This window comes from Lissotriton vulgaris, chromosome 8, assembly GCF_964263255.1.
Source record: "Lissotriton vulgaris chromosome 8, aLisVul1.2, whole genome shotgun sequence".
Lineage (NCBI taxonomy): Eukaryota > Metazoa > Chordata > Amphibia > Caudata > Salamandridae > Lissotriton > Lissotriton vulgaris.
Genome location: NC_141696.1, coordinates 827536754 through 827554880, shown reverse-complemented (window position 1 = coordinate 827554880; position 18127 = coordinate 827536754). Strand labels below are relative to the sequence as shown.

The window sequence follows — 18127 nt, the reverse complement described above, 5'->3', positions numbered from 1 at the left end:
CTATTTCAAAAGACAAATCTCAGGTGACTCCTCTATTTGTCTATCCAGAGTCCTACCAAGTGTCTGATAATAGGTGCCCCATAGACTTGTAAAACTGAGCAAATCCATACCAATCAATCCCCTCTATAGATTTTCTCAATTTTCCTTATAATGAGATATGATTGGTGGAGGACATTTTTGTGATCTGCTCAGAGGATCCCTACCTAAAGTGCCACAGTGTCTATTTTGGCTTACAGTGCTTCTTTAGAAACAGCGATTGCAGCCAGTATCTTAATAAGGTGCAGTTGGAGGGGTTCAGGGACCACAGCATGTTCTGGTGAGGTGCTTCCCCCATTCCCAGTATCAGTCCTTTTCAATAAATCAATCAAGTGGATTTATATAGTGTGGCTAATCACCCGGAAGGGGATCCAGACGCTTGGGGGGCCATTCCACTCAGCTACTTTTGTTACCTTTTCTCAGGTTGGCATACATACAAAACATCGTTGTTGCTCTCCCTTTTCTATTTCTTCTCTAATTATCAGATCCTGAAGGCACCCACACTTTGTAGCATGCCACAAGATTAGTGTGACTGGCTCTCCTGTTTGTAGCAAACCCTAAAGAAAAACTGAGCCTTAAGAGTCAAAGAGAAGTTTCAATAAAATCCTGAGCTAAGCCTATTTTTAAATAATATACACGATAAGGCATGGTTTTCTCACAGCTACTGACATTTGCATTGCTTTTTGAATATTGCATTGCTTTTTGAGTACGGCTCAGTATTCTTTGGGCTAGGAAATTGCCCACTGTCATTGCACTACTATTAATCTTGAAGTCCTTTCTCTTCCACATATTTTCTAGCAAGGGATGCTTTATTTCTTTCTTCTCAAATCAAAGCAAATGATGCACACTGTTTTGGGGCAACAGAGCTATCAGAGTGTAGCCTGGCTCATGTTGTGTGGTATGTACAAGCCCTGACAAGTGTTTGGGGGCATTTAGTGCTGGGAACTTTGCTGCCACTGCCGATCCTGAGCCTCGCGGCTACCTACGCTGTTGTCACTGCACCCGGGACTACAACTCCCGGCTACACCTGCGGCGAGGACACCACCAACGTTCACCTAGCGCCCCATGGCGCTTAAAAATCCTGCAGAGCTCCGGTGGAGCAGGAGCCCTGACAAGTGTTTAGGGGCATTTAGTGCTGGGAACTTTGCCGCCACTGCCGATCCTGAGCCTCGCGGCTATCTACGCTGTTGTCACTGCACCCGGGACTACAACTCCTGGCTACACCTGCGGCGAGGACGCCGCCAACGTTCACCTTGCGCCCGTGGCGTTTAAAAACCCTGCAGAGCTCCGGTGGAGCGGGTGCCTTGACAAGTGTTTGGGGGCATTTAGTGCTGGGAACTTTGCCGCCACTACCGATCCTGAGCCTCGCGGCTACCTACGCTGTTGTGACTGCACCCGGGACTACAACTCCCGGCTACACCTGCGGCGAGGACTCCGCCAACGTTCACCTTGCGCCCCGTGGCACTAAAAAACCCTGCAGAGCTTCTGCGTGGCGGGACGCGGGCAGGTTGCGCCGGGAGAAGCCTGGGACAAGGGCGGGACTGTCTTAGGCTGTCAGAGGCCGGAGGAGGCTGGGCTGGGCCACCCCTCTTAACTTCGTAATCTTCATATCATTCTGCGGCTTCACAAGTAAGGCCCTGTGATATATCAATCATCTTAATATCGGAGGGCCTGTATTTCATTTATAGTCCGATACTTGTATGAGGCACGCCCTGTACACTAAACCCAGAATACAAGCCGAAGTTACCGCGTGTCGAAGGGAATATAAGTCGGCTCTAGCTATACGAAAGGGAGCATTGAGGGATGAAGCTTGGGGTGAACTACTGGATCCTGGAACCCTTACCAATAGCTTGAAGTTTTGGAGTGTCCTAAATATACCATTATTTGATCAGGAGGGTGGGGGTGGCCTTGAATGCTATATATCTAAGGAGGAATGGGAATCCCACTATGAGCTATTGTTTGATTGTCTCCCCGAGCTGATCAATAAGACACCACCTGCCCCTAAGGCAGTGGAAATAAGATTTGGGAGGGGTGAAATACTGGAAGGTATCTCCGGTTTATCCGCTGGCAAAGCTCCCGGCCCTGATGGGCTCCCCCCAGATCTTTTTAAGTCCAACCCCTCCTTCTGGGCGCCAATACTGGAGTCTGTTTTTAATGCTGCAGCACAACATGGTTGCCCCCAGTCGTGGGCAACCTCCACCATAGTCCCCGTCTTTAAAAAAGTTGAAAAAAGCAGTCCCCACTGCTATAGACCCATATCCCTTTTAGACTCTGTGGTCAAAGTGGTGGGGAGGGTCCTCCTGCAGAGACTTTCATCATAGGCAGAGGACAATAAGATTCTGTCCGATGTCCAGTATGGATTCTGCAGGGGATGATCTACTGTTGCCCAGTGCCTTAATCTCTTTTTGATACTGAGTAAATACACTGTGGTTCGCCAAGGGACAATCCACCTTGCCTTCATGGACCTTCTTCAGCTTTCGACTGTGTCAACAGGAACAAGCTTTGGGGATCCATGAGGGCAATGGGAGTTGAAAATGGTGTTGCAAACTTTTTAGAGGACTTACACAGGTCCACAAAAGCTAACGTTAGGTTTTCCCAGGATTTGAGTGTTACGAGGGATTTTAATATTAAAAAGGGAGTCCGACAAGGATGTATTTTGGCTCCCTTTTTGTTCAACCTCTATATCAATGAACTAGATAGTGTCTTGAGGGGGTTGGGGGCTGATTGCCCCAGAGTAGGTCAGTGTGGGATTCCCGTCCTGTTAAATGCAGACAACGCCATCCTTATATCCAGGACGGAAAGGGGACTACAAGCACTTTTAACTGCTTTCTCTGCATTTATGTCTGACAGGGATTTGACAATAAATAATACCAAATCCTATGTTATGCAGGTAGGGTCAAATGAATAGGATCAAATGAAAAATGTTACATCTTAATTTGTCACTACATAGTGCAGAAGTTACCACAAGCTAGTTGAAACCAGTAGGTGCCAAACGGTACCCACCCATATTTTCTTTGGTGAGATTGTCTGCAATCTCCCAATAGTCGTAGCTGTGCAAGATGCTGTTGGTGATGCTGACATGATTGGCCGCCATCTGGTGGACCCGCTGAGGGATACTGATGATGGAGGTGGGGGAGGGAGCTCTGGTACTAGAGACAGTATCTTGAGAGCCAACTGAACTGACAGGAGAAGGGCTTGGAGACAGTGGCGATGGAGTGCCCGCACTTCTGCAAAAAAAACAACAACAAAAAAGATACATTACAATGGCTCAGCATTCACATAAGCAAATTGTGCTGCTCTTTCTTTCTAGGGCTGATGACCCCTTTATTTGAAAAACGATGTCATTATATAGGTACACAAAATAGGATTTACTTCATTTTTTGAGCTGTCTTCTAAGAGGTCTTGCTTCCTCAAGGTGAAAGGTTGATAAGGATCTAGTGACCATGAAGGTGACTTACTCACTGTAGAGGGTGTTTATGACTATATGTATATTCATTACTTTTGCAAACAAAATGAGCAGCAATGTAAATCAATCTTGATTAGCTTTTCACATGCTAAACAGGAGACTGCATATAGGGTGAAATCAATCTCCTCTGTTATACAGTATGCCTTAGGTAAGATGCGATTTGCAAAGTGTTTTTGCAGTCACAAAACCTGCGATTCGCAAAATCACCTTACTTTGTGACCACATAAGAACTAGGCACAGTGCACTTAGGGCCACATGTATCAATAGATTGTGCATTCGCAAACAGGCTGATTCTGAGAATGAGCCCGTTTGCGAACGCAAAAAGTGCTCTTGCCATGTATCAAACCCAAAGCTACGATTCTGTAACCTGTTACCGAATCGCAAAATGGGTTTGCGACTCGGTATTTGGAAGGGGCGTGTTTAGGGCGTCCATTCCAAATACTAAATCCTAACGGCAAGTATGAATGTTTTGTGACCGTAAAAGTGGTCGCAAAATATTTGCATATAACCACCTACTTCAAGTAGACAGAAAGCCATTCGCAAATGCGAAGGGGTCCCCAGGGGACCCCTTCCCCTTTGAGAATGTTTATAAAAGCATTTGTAAGAGCAGGCAGAGGACCACGGACCACGGACCACTGCCTGCTCTTAAAAAATGAAAATAAACTTTTCATTTGACTTTTTGTATAGCATCTAGTTTTCCTTTAACGAAAACGGGCTGCTTTACAAAAAAATAAGATTGCTTCATTTAAAAACAATCACAGACATGGTGGCATGCTGACCCCAGCAGGCCACCATCCCTGTGTTTTTTGCGATTCCTGGGAGGGCGAAAATTGCGATCTACCTCATTCATATTAATGAGGTAGAGAGATTTGCGACCCCCTAGGAATCACTGTGTGAAACTCTTTGAGTTTTATACATTGTACATTGCCATTACCTAATTGCGATTCTCAGAAATTCGCAATTATGTATTCACAATTTACAATTTTGATACATGTAGCCCTTAACACCATGGATGCTGCCCCGATTTCCCTCCTGTGCTGAACATTCCTTAACTGGGTGTGGTTGTGACGGAACCATTCCGTCATCAGCACAGCTTAACCGTGACTGATGACGGAATGGTTCCGTCACCAGCATCGAAGGGGTTAATGTACTTTGAGAGCAGGAAAAGCCTATTCATCTCTTGCCACACATTCCTAATCACAAAGTGCGGGGTCTTTGGAAGAGGTGTCTCTCTCCTCATTGGAAGTTGCAATGATTTGTACAAATGACTTAACAACTGACTGGTTACTGATACTTAAAAAATGGGTTGGTATTCCATTTGCAAAGTGGAAGCTGCCCTTTTGGGACAGCTTCTATCTTGTGAACATTGGGGGGAAGCCTTAGGAGGAGCAGATGGAAGTCCGGGAATTTTTTAAAGGGACTTGGACTGTTTTTTAAAAATGTTTTAAAAATGTTAAGGTGAAGGTAAACTGAATGCGGGGATGGAAATATCCATCCTTGTCCTTTGCAGACATTTTGCATTATTGAGGCAGGGGGCAGGAGGTTTTTTTACCTTAAGCGAATGTGCATTTGCATGCAACTAATTGATACATCAGTTACTATATGAAGGGCAGTTTGCAAACCAACTTGTTTGCACCCTGCTCTGTGTACATCCGGCCCACAATTCCTAGACTAAAGAAGGACTGGAAGACAGACACAACATCTGTGCCAAGTGGACTAGAATCCAAGATATTAACACATGTAAAATACATGCTTAAAATGATTTGAACATTTGTGCAACTGCAGTGATTTGACTGGTATTATGGTCTGCGTTGTTTTGAGCCTGCACTATACTCAGTGACTGTGACGCAATATTAAAAGCAGATTTAAATCGTGAATAATAGTGAGTAATAGTGAATTTTACCGCAAATTGCAGATTAGCCTTGGGATAGTTGCTATCATTAACAACTCAATGTTTCTCATTTAGCCACCTCAACAGAACGAAATGTATTTTTGACCTCAGCACGATTAACGCTGGGGTCTACAGGTTGAACATAAACCTTAGCAGCAGGTGCACACCCATGAACTTATGAGAGCTGCAAGTAAATGAAGTGAGCGTGAGCAGAGGTCTATGAGGTCACATTCTACCTAAGCTTGAGTAGAACCTTATTTGTCAAAGATTAATGTAGCGGTGAGAGTGTTGTTTTTCTAGTGGTTTGGATTTGCAGTTGACGCAGTGGGGATGATCATAAGGTTGTCAGTTATAATGTCTGACTGTGATGGACAGATGTTTGGGGGTTGTTTTTGATTTTGGGGGCGTAACATCTGTGTGATGTTTTGCTAGTACTGGATGAGAATAGGATACCTGCTGGCGACTAGTTGCTGAATTGGGTGTGTAACTGTTGACAGTTTAAGAGGGGTTAGTGACTGGTCACGGAAAATGCATATGGCGGACTTCTGCGATGAGCCTTAGAGTGGTGCCATGGCACTGGACATGGAGAGGTGATGTTTGAATCAGTGAAAGCTGTATTATGTGACTTTTGCTAGAAAAATGCAGTGAATTTTTAAGGCTGTAATTAGGTGGTTGGGGTTAGAGTGGCATGCTGGGTGTAAGAGTGATTTGATTGGGTGTATGGGTTGACTTGGTGCCTGTGTGGAAACTATTGACTTAAGTAATCACCAGCCATTCACTAACGCTCCTTTACTCAGACCACCTCTGCCATTTGTATCCTTATGTCACCTTCATAAGATAGTACTGGTTAACACTTCTCACTTGATACCACCTACTTTAATTTCTTGATCGAAGATTTCAATAATTAACAACTATGATTCAACTAAAAATAATAACAACCCTACATGACAGAAGGCTGAAACCACCTAGGGAAGGGAATGGTGTAAACAAGGTCCTTGCAGGTCACTTAATTGGTGGGCCAGTGAGAAATCTCCTTTCAAGTATGTGGCTGCTCTCATGGTCTGCACCTGCAGCCTCCTTCACTGGTAAGTTTTTTCCTCCTTAGATGTTATACCCGAATATGCCATTTAAAGAATTATGTTTTATTTTTTCCCTACCACTCCCTATTGACCACAAGGAACAAAAATGCCCAATGAACCTTTAATGTGCCACACAACCCAATATTTATATTTATTACTTAAATCAATTGACTAATCAGGGAAATTGTCTATCCAAAGAAATGTAGGATTTTGGAAACCTGTGTCATGTAAAGCTTGTACCTATGGTTCCGACAAGAAATTAATATATAACATTTGAAGGCAAGCGAATACCTTTAAAAGAAAGCATAACATGCAGTACGGAATGAGTTGTTTATGTACTAGAATGTATTTGTTATAAAAAGTAAAATGATAGTACACTAAAGAAAGTGAAAATAAGAATTGTGCAAACTCTAAGGGTCTATGGAATCGAGATAGTAGCTATACAATATTGAAACATTTCTGGAAACAAAACATCAAACAACTCTTCACATATGAAAAGTAAAAGAGTCAAAGTTGCTGGCTAAGTTTGAAGGGCTATAGGGGATATCAGAGATACTTACATCATGGGAAAGTGATGCATTTGACCTTTTTGGATATTGCTTCAGTAATATGACGATTATGATATATTAAAAACTGGACACAAATGTGACCTAGAAGCACATAAACTTGTGGTATACTGTACGAGTCACATGGAGATTATCATAACTTCGAGCTATGAGACAATGGATCTACATCACCTTGACACATACACAATTTGATAAATATGAAGTTGAAGTATATGCACATTGATGTAGAATAATGGTAATATGGAAGAGATCATAACTTTGAGATAAGGGAGGAGTGATCTTTACTATTCTATTTGAACATTCACCAATTGCACTTTGAGATATGGTTCTGATAGCAAGGAGATAACTTTGACAATGAATCATGACATGATGGATCTATTACTGAATTTCATACACAACGCCTCTGAAGAAATTGTTAATATTGGAGGAACTGCAGTTCTTGGACCTGGAATTGAAGACCCGGCCCATACGACAAAATGAAATGATGAACCTACGTGCTGTGCATGCACATTAAGATAAGATTTGACTAGCATGATGTAAAATGTGACTCTGAATATTGAGACATTGAGATCTTGACATAATTAGGCACATGCCACATTAAAATTATAGTTCTAGAAATATTATAGCAACTGCAGCTCTGAGCTAAGAGACACTAGATTGAAACTGGGTTGTGCACTTTAAGCATTTTCACTTTAAGATATGGCTTTTATAACTAAGGAGTAACTTGTATTATAAACTATACAATAATGATTTTTGAGTTAATCGAATGATATTCAGATTTTGCAATTTAGGCATTATGCACTCTGGCTTATGTTTTTGATTATAAAGGGATGACTGTGATTTTGAGTTGTGACAAAATGAATCTATATTACACAACAAACTTAAAAGATAGGGATAGTACATAATGAGTTGAAGCTTTGAGACTTGTAGCTGATGTCACTAGATGAGATCAATTGGACTTATGCATTTACATTTTAAGATCTGGCTTGAGCGATATAATGTTAAAAAATTATACAGTGATTTCACCCACACTTAAAGGTTTGGGTACGAGTAACACTATGAAAATGGGATCTGTGATAATGAATCATTAGATCTATGCTTCAACAATGCATGTGTCACTTTAAGAAAACAATCTAGTACCAACTAAATTTCTGGTCAGATCAGGAGCTGAAAGAAATATAACTTTTTACATAGTATTCCAAATACGAATTATGTATACCCATGGACTATTATGCTCATGTCACTTGCAATTAAGGTTATATCTATACAATATGAATTGTGAGTTTTAATGATATGTTGCTACATCCAAGTTCTTATGTTAACAGTTTATCAATTGACACACACTTTTAGAAGAATATGAAACACAATCATGATTATGATATTGTTCCCTGGTGTATATGAAGTTTTAAAATTATGTTTATCTTACATGATATATCAATGGCGACTATTTTTCTCTGGTTGCTATTAGAAGGGTGGCAGTCTGATCGTTAGAAGTGAAAAGTAGTGAGAAAGGACTTTTTCTTCTTTCTAAAGAAGCTTATGGATGTCTGTTGTCGTCCAGTTAAAGGTGTTCTGCCAAAATGCGTCAGCTATGCTTTTTATGTTCCCACTTGTTTTGTTAAAAGGGTCTTTTGCACAATAAAAGTGCCTTTCTTTATTCTTCTTATTTTTTCCAGTGGTCACTTAAGTAGTATCTGTAATGCAATATTTATTTATGTGTATATACATACACACAAGCATGTGTATTTTAGTGTGTGAAGGGAGTTTCACACACAAAGCCTTAATAATCAATCCACATATTACCTATTGTTGCCTAAATGTGAGGAACTAAGCGCAAAAGGTATGCCTCGACATAGGTCCTATGCTAACTATGCCATCAGTTCCAAACTGCACCAGTAAGGGTTTCTTGTGTTACCATTCTGAGGGGGAAAGACCATGCAGTTCGAGCAGGACTTTCTTATTGGAGCAGGACCAAAACTGATTTGCTTACGGTTGCTCCCTGGCTGTCGTGGTACTGGAATGCACCCCAAGCAACTGTCAGTAGCGGAATCTTTTGCAAGCATTCTGCCCATCACCTTTTGATGTTTTAACGCTATGTGCTGGCAGCCAAACTACAACTTGCAAGATCTGCAGCCATCTAGGGGTCAGACTGTCTCATAAGCCATATTTGCTTTCTGACGGGCCAAAGAGAGAAATAGCACCACCAGACCTGTCGGATTTTGGCACCCAGAAACTGCAGCTTTCATGCAACTATCCCCCCTTCCAGCCAGCCAGGATCCAATGCCCGAATCCCAAGGGCAGCCTAGACTCACTTCATGAGACATGGGGATGCCTTGGGAAAAGGCAAGCCAGTATATCCTAATAGCTGAAATCCCTCTCGATAGGCCAAGCAGAGATGCATGTAGAGTTTCCTTCATTCCCTAATAGCTGTTAAGAAGCTGCTCACGGGATCGGCTTGTAAATTGTACTTCTGATGTTTGTTGTGTGTTTCTGTGCCTCAAACTACTTTGGAAGCAAACCACCAGATTGTAAACATCTTCACAAAAGTCCATGGGCTGACCCAAAACAGGAACGACCTAGACAAGTCAATACCTCAAGTGGCCTCCCCTAAAGTCAGTTTCTATACTCTGCTTGTTGTGTCAACAGAAGGCTGACTATCCAGACATAATGAAGACATACATTTTATGGGATATGTGTAACGCAATAGTTTGCATGATAGTACTCTGAGATGCTAACGTATATTAGGACATCTGTATAAAGTGAGAGAGAACGTTTTCTAAATGAAGGTAAGTGCATCAATACAGTTTATTTTCTTATTATTATAAAGCTCAGTGTTGGTACATTAGCTAAGTCTTACTTCCCACTGGAACCCCAAGATGAAGGCGCTTTGGCAGCTTTTGCTGAGCTCTGCAGGATTAAAGACAACAGTTGAATCTCAGGAAATAAAATTTAAAATGGCACAATATTTGCAATAGATTTTCTACTGTTATGTTTATTCTTTTTAACTAACACATTCTTCTGGATTAACACCTTGTAGACACACCCACACACACACACACAGACACACTTGTCCATTTTTGGCATTCAAGTACCAATTCTCTTTTGGCCAGAATGCAAAGAGCAAAGCTGTACCCTTTCTGTGTCATGAAAACAGTTATTTTATTAGTTTACCATTAGTCGTCCGATAAGTTACCCACAGTGACATGGCCAACAGCCTTTGCAAATTTACAGTGGCAGCTTATAAAATAGGTGATATGAAAAAGAACCCTAGATATTAACTGCGAAGTAAATTTCGCTGTTCTACTCACTGAATATATAATAGGCCAGGCAACTCACAGAGCAAAATACCATGGACTACAGGATAGATATGGTATTTGCAGGTTCAATGCCACATATTGTACCAGTGCGAAATCAAACAAATCACCAACTTATTTAGGTCCATAGAAGCCATAAACATATTTTCTCTAATATTCCTTATGGTTAACATAATGCAGCATTACAGACTGCTTTAGTATTCAACTACCCACCTCTCAGTCCACCCACCCAATTGGGTGTCTGAGTTGCTGCTGGAAGAAGGTTATAGATGCTAGCAGAAGATTTAAAGATGGAAAGGGGTTACTTTTCTATGAGACTTGAATAGTCTTATGCACCCTGAACTTGCTGCTGTTCTGATAATTCTCCAGAACACTTGATATGGCATTGGTTGATATTGTCAGGGATAAAGTGAGTTGATTTTTGGAGTACTTGCTCAAAACTATCCACTTGTATTCATCTGTTCTTGCTTCACATTTACTCTGGCCTCCCCTTCTTGACACCTTCCACCAGCAAGCAGTGGTTCTAGTGTTTTCCTCTCTTGCAAATCAGTACTACTCAACAGATTCAGCCACTGTAAAGGTGGTAAAAGCTGTCCCTTCCATAACAACCTTGGTGTTGTGCAGCCCAGCCTGATTAAACAAGGACTAATAAGAGCATGATATCGTGGCCAAAGTCTTTTAAATGGTGTAAGAGTTACTGAATTTAGGACTGGGTGTATGGGAGTAAATAAGAAGAAATGCTCACTCAAACATCATGACCAGTCACCAATCTAGCGATAAGAGGTGCTCTGATCACAGTCATGCCTAGTCTCATGTGTTCACGATTGCTGATACTGCACACTAGGTCTAACTGCAACAAAAGCTTGTTCTCGGATACACTTGATAACTTCTGCATTGGCAATGACAGGGACTAATTGTGAGATGTTAATGTTTAATGCAACCTTATTTAAAATGTAAAAAATGTCCATTGTCTTCCTGAGTACATTATAGATTCCATGGCATCTCGTTTCTAAGAAAGTGCCACTAAGCAGTTTAATAACGTGCTTCAGAAAGTTAGATGACATATATAAAGGAGATTTTGTCATTATAAAATGGAGTGTAGAAAATTCTGAGGAAACCTAACAAAAATGCTTGTGTTCCAATTTAGAGGGCACCTGGCCTGGCAGTTCATGCTTGACTATTCCTATTAAAGCAGGACCACAGCTGATTTCCATATATCTGTGTTAAAACTGACAAATTGGGTGAAAAACGATGAACTGGAATGTAGTCTGAGCAATCCACTGAGATTAATTAAACCCTTCTTTCCATCACTTTGTTGTTTGCTTCTTATGGCAAGTGGGTCGAAACGTATGCTAATGAATCTGTGATCCGTTTTTAAATGACTTGTCAAGTTTTGTTCAACAACTGTGGATATGTTGTCAATCAATGTTCTATATTCCTAAACAAAAGGATATACGTGGTCTTGTCTTTACTGAATGCCTTTTTCCGGAGGAGGGTGCTGTGAAAACCTATGAGTAAAGAACTCAGTCCAAAATGCTGCACAGGGGAACTAAATTCAGAAGGTTAGGCCCTAAACCTTGATTTAGATGATTATAGAAGGTTCCATGTTGTAAAGAATCCCTTACTGACATTGTGGCCTAATATTTGCAGTGGAAGTGCCACATCCCACTAAAGGACTACCACTGCCTGGAGGCATAGGGGGAGCCTGCTGTTCGAGCTCGGGTGACTTTTTCAAAAGGACATCAAGAAAAGGGGGACATTGTGTATGATTTATTTTCTTCAGGCCTGGGTTTAACTTAAGCTGCTGCTACGGTGCAGGAAGATGCCTGGAAAGGAACAAACCCTTCTCAGCCAGCAATGAGGCACCTACATCAGTGTAACCCTCCAGCTGCATGGTGTCTGACCAGCATACTTAGTCATCCAGACTGTATGATCAGTACTTTATGGTCCAAAGATCATCCAGTGACCCAACAGCTGCTGTCGAAACTAACAGCCTATTCAACAGTGTTAGTACGCCTAGTCTAGATACAAAGTGAGTAGGGGTGAGGATATTTTTTCAGATCGATTAACCACCCACCATTTGCGATCCAGATAGGATTTCAAGATCCAGTGCAAACGTAGATGTAACAGTGGACAATAAGGGAAGTTGTTTATGTAATTGAAACTCTTATGGATAAACACCACTTCCCATTGTTGACATGGGTACTAAGCACAGGCTATTGTGATAAGGTGCAAGTTCAGGATTTTAAGCCATCCTTGAGCCAAGTATCAGCTGCATCTTCCTGTTACAATGCTCACACTGTGCCGGTAAGAGAGGGGGGCTGGGTTGGGGGGGATTCGACAGACGACCAGGAGGGAAAATTAAATAAATGATTAATTTGTCCTTGTCGTCTGTGAAAATCCCGCCCACCCCACCCCACCCCACCTGGCACCACCGCCCCACTGCTCTTACCTGCACGGGCCGCAGCTAGTTGGGACCATCAGTAGAAAACTGTTTCTCAGATGCTGCAAGTCATTCCCATCAGTGTAGAGGGTTGGCTGGTGAAGTGGACACTATCCTCACTTCACCTTTGATATGCATTTGTGTCTAAATGATCTTTTACCTTGGTTATCATTCTGCGACAATCGTACTGTGACAACCACACCATTGCACAACAACACCAAGATTGTCAATAATTATTATCTTTTTTTTATATTTTAATATTTTCTTCAAATACTATATTACCTTAAAATAATCAATAAGTGCTTTTGAATACTTCACAGCATGATCTCTTTTGAGCCGGAACATCCTCCAGTATAGAAGAGCCAGGCATCGGTAACTATTGAAGAAGTAAAGAAAAAAGAGTTGAGAAAAGAGGAAAACACTAAACATACAAAGAGACATAAATAGCTACATTTAAATGACACTCTAGCAATTTTATGACCATTGGAGGCGTACTACAATAATATAAGCCTGAAAACAGCTCTCATATCATGGCAGCAAAACTGTTGTACATTTTGCAGTCTATTTTGAAAGCACAACGATAACTGATGTAAATGCTTGAATCCATAAGCAACACTGGTCAAAATTTTGCGCTAAAGTAAAGCACAGGTTTAGCATCAATCTATCTACAGTGAACAGTAGCACTATGTTCTGCAGAGTAAAGCCATGAAACTAAAATAGAAGTATTCTGATTTAGATCGTTTTAAGAGTACCCACATAGGTAACACTCTGCTACACTACATAGAAAACGGTTCTATAAATGCAAAGCTCTGATGTTTACAGACTAGAAAGGGACAAATATTTACAGCACTCTCTGGTCCATACAGTCTAGAGTAGGGTTCTCCAAAGTTGGTCCTGGAGGGCCGGATCCATGGCAGAATTTTTAAGATAACTACATTTATCTAAATGTGGATATGCTAAAAATCTGGCATGGATCTGGTCCTCCAGTGCCAACTTTGAAGAACCCTGGTCAGGAGGAAACCTTTAGGAGCAGACTCTGATTCTCAGCAGTCTAGAAGAGGTCAATGAAAAGTATTCTTGTTCTCTGCATAGTCAAGAAAAGCAAGCATCCTTCGATCACAGTTTTAATACTGCACGATCAGTTGTGCATTCATTCAGTGACCTCAAAAAAAGCCATGCTGCCTGGCACATTTCAGTGGACACACCTGATTTATAGAATGTTTGGAGTGATAATCTCTAAATCCTCTACTCATCTACTGGAAAGAAGTGCTAGAAAATAACCAGGCGGCAATTTGAACCTGACACTTTCTACCATGTTTTTCACATGAAGGCAAATGGAGCCAAAATGAAAAGGAGGGCAAGCGTGCAGACCACCCCCTGCCTTCCCATGACACTGATAGACCACCAGAAAGCTCAGGTTTTCAACCACCCTTGCTTTGTGAAGAGTCAGGAGCACTTGCTTGCCCCTTCCAAAGGGTGTTGAAACCATTTTCTCTTCAGAAAATCCTGCTCTGCTGCCCTCACCCTCAAATGTTCCTTTACTCAATGACTCATACCTCTAAATAAGAACTCACCCTGACCACTTCATAGGGCAGCCTGCTACTGATACTTTCATTAAGGATGTTCATCTTACTCTTAGGGACAGTGGGGCTGCATGGGAGGGACTAGTTTCACCTCAACAGAAGGCAAAGAGATGGCTGCAAACAACAATGTTGTGCATGATTGCACCGTGAATGCGAGAAAGTTGTGGAACATTTTTGTTGCCTTCTGTGATGTTTAGGGCAAGAGTGGGTGGAGGTACGCAAACAGTGAGTGAGAGTACAGGTTCATCTTGCCTTCCAAAAGGGCTCATAATGGGGTATAGTGACTACAAGGTTAGTTTAAGGAAGTGAGAGCGCTTCTAATTCTCAACAGTAGAAGCGAAACCCAGAATCCTACCTTGAAGAGCATCTGAGAAAGTGGAAAATGAAATAAGGTCAGAGGAATAGTGTAGAGTGAAAAGAGCAAAGGACTCAAGAAAACTGACATTATTTTCTTTCCTGTGTCTGCTTCAATATCTATTACTCCTATATTTCCTTGTCTTCGATTCCCATTTCTACCTCGGCATGAAAGCTCAGCATTGTCTTTGATTCACCTTTGTAAATTTCTCTGTCCAACTTTCATCTTTTGTCAAGACTTGTTGTTTCTACTTGTATAACATGTTAAATTAGCCCTTTATATTCTTTTCTTTTGTAAACTACTTTTGCAATCCTCTTTTTTTTAACTCAGATTAACTTTTGCTTTGCAGCCACTGCAGCTGCCGCCGTTCCACCTGTTGTCCTCTTCTGATGGTGGGAGGAATATGCTGTCTCGTTTGCACTCGGACTGAGTGGAGGTATTTGTCAGCAACGGCGAGCCACCACTTTACCTCAACAGACCTATCTCTTGGCAGCTAGTATACCGGTGCAGCCCTCTCCTCTGGCGGTCTTCTCTGTTGGTGGTTTCCCTCACAAGAAGCGTGCAGTGTCTCCAGCAAACTGGACTTCCTCCTTTCCACCGTTCCTCTGATAGAGGCCTCCGGGAAGGAATATTCTCCCCAATCCAAGATCGTTGCTACTTTTCTACTTTCTAGGGAAACCAATCCAAGAGAGTATGTAGGGCAGCTGGTTCTTACATCATTTCCTGCTTCTAGCCTAGGGAATGAGCTTTTTACTTATTGTGTTGCAATGCTTAGAACAGCACTTTGTCGTGCTTCCTTGCTCTTGACCTTTTTGGAGCTATTCCCTGGAGATAATCAGTCCTGCCACTTGACTTTCCTTCCTCTATTTTTAGTTTCCTTCCTCACTTGCCAGCATGAATCCTGTCTGCCATTTTGGATGTCTACTGGTTTCATCATTTCCTTATTGGTCTTCCTAGCTGTTATCAAGCAGCATCCTCTGTAGCCCCGCCACCACCTCTGAGGTTTTTTGCCTTTATGCTTTTTTCTCCTTAGGGCTCCTTTCGGAATACACCTTCTACTGGAGTTTACTTAGAGTTGGCTGCAACGTGGCTAATGGATGGAGTCACCTTTACATCTGGCAGACCAAGACTATGGAGACATGGACAGCCAGACCTAGAAGCAGCCTAAGAGACTTTGTCAGGCATCAGCCCTGTGACAATTACTGTTCTCTCTACACTAGCCTTTCCCCATATCTGCTCGCTCCTTTTAAAACAATTAAGAATGTGCATGTGTCTTCTCTTTTCCCTCAACTATCAAACAAACACCTAACCATAGCTTGCTCAACTTCTCTAGCACCCTCTCTTCTCAGTTTGGACTCTGCTTTCTATACATTGTTTTTAAATGTCTACACTCTCCTGTTCCCATTGCTTATGCTCATTGGTATCTTTCTATACCCCTCCTCATTCCCTTCACTCTAATTTCCGGCTTCGGATAGGTGCTCCCTCTAGCCCTCTCTCTCACTTTTATTCATTTGCTTCACTGGTTCCCAAGTTGAGAAGAAGCTACTAAATGAACCCCATCAATATAACCTTGTATGTGTTTTGTCATATTTTTCTCTCTAGTATTGAACCATTTGTTTTTGTTAAATGCTTTGGTAAAACTGCAATAATAAATAAATAGGGGTTCATTGGATGAGGGAGAAAGTAGAACAATCTTTTTCTAGAGAAAAGGAGTCATGATCTGCAGGAAATGTTGACTGCAGGACAGGTGTCTGCTCAAATTAACAACAAGTTGTGAAGGTTGGGCAGGTATGTGTACAAAGACACAGTAGTGCGGTAGTGGCAATGAGACAGATGGGTTTGCACAGATTGCTAAGACAGGGCCTAGCTCCAGGATTGGCGATAGGTCAAGAAGCCTGATCGGAAATGCCACTCCCTTTGCCTAGCACTGGGACACTCCTCGGAGCATCTGTTGCATTTTATACATTTCTGTTGTTGTTACCCCTACATATATATCTGGAGGCCTTTTTTACTCCAGAACCTTTAGTATGGATATCAGAGTTTGAGACTGTTGTCTCTCCATTTGTGCTTATTGTTATATTGACGAGAAACCAGGGTCTCCATGGTATGACTCATAAGATTTGAAGTGGGGGTTGTATGCAAATATTAAAAAAAAATTATCCAACCTTATAGTCTAGTCACTAGCAAAACACTTGGTGAAACTTTTTCCTGTCAAGTTAAGAAGCTATCGCGCAAAATATGTTAGTTAGGAAGAAGTTTAATGTCACCATGGCGAACACTAGAAGGACCTACTTATGGCCCCAGAGGGAAGTTTTGTCTAACTCATACCATCGTTGATTGGAATGCAGGCTTTCATTATGCAGTGTATTTCAGCATGAAACTATGGCGTACTGTTGAAGAACAATGTCCTGGAGATGCATTCGATTTCTTGGACTGCTGCAGAATATTAGAAAGAGGAGACTGCGGAGGGGGGCAACTGGAGGTGGTGGAAGTAAAATAATGTTTGCTGAGTCCAGATGACAGTACGCATCAACAGGCATGTGATTGGTCAGGAGGAAAAGATGGTGTGAGTGAGACTTTCTAGTATGAGAGATCTGGAAGGATGAGCTTGTCTGCTAGTGCAGCTAGATCTTCTGCACAAGCATGCCAGGCCTCACACCTGGGATGGGACAGGCTGTAGGGCCTTTAAGAGTTATTAGCACCTTTCTCTAATTTGTGGTCGTCAGTCCTCATTTGATAGACAGTTCATACTTCAATCTTGCTGGCTACATCACAAAAAGATTCTGGGGAAGAAGAGTAAATTGACTACACTTTTGGTCACAAGACCCAGGCTACCAAACCACTGCATGGGACAGGGTACTCATGGTAGTTCCCTAACTTTTTTGGATTAGGTATTGGCACCATATGGTTTTCAAAATACCTTTTATGTGTAGCTGGAATGCCATTTTTAAGGGAATTCGCAATCCAATCTGTATTTCCTTCTCAGATTTGAGTGAGAAAGCGACACCTTTCCAGGCCTCGGAGTTCTCAAACGTTCCCTAGTCCCTCCAGAGTGACTTGCTATGGTAAGTTAGGATGGCATTTAGACAGACAACACATGTGCAAATATAGAGCTTAGGTACTGGGAAGGTAATTCTTGTCTACAATATAGATTGAATTACTCATCTCCTTCCTACTTGCCCTTTGCCAGACTTCAAGCCAGTTGGACAAAGTTTCAATTAATAAAGCTATCCAGTAGACACTGTTTGGGAAATTGAATACGGTACTAGAAAGATAGAAAAGCCAGACAATAAAATAATGCATAATAAAAAAGTTACAAATCACACTTAGCTGCTTCTTTACAGTGAATCCTCATAATGGAATCTGATGAAGATTAAGTCCACTTAGGACCACA

The 18127-nt window shown here is 41.7% G+C and overlaps 1 protein-coding gene across 1 annotated transcript in view; it reads right to left on the bottom strand.

Annotated features, from left to right (window-relative positions):
* Nucleotides 1-18127, bottom strand: part of AFF3 (ALF transcription elongation factor 3) — a 2122574-nt gene that overhangs the window by 13214 nt on the left and 2091233 nt on the right. Inside the window, exons 18-20 of the mRNA XM_086936175.1 lie at nt 13078-13171; nt 9896-9945; nt 3040-3263 (exon numbers count right to left, since the gene is read on the bottom strand). Coding sequence (XP_086792301.1) covers nt 3040-3263; nt 9896-9945; nt 13078-13171 — 368 coding nt within the window. The remainder of the gene's footprint in view (nt 1-3039; nt 3264-9895; nt 9946-13077; nt 13172-18127) is intronic.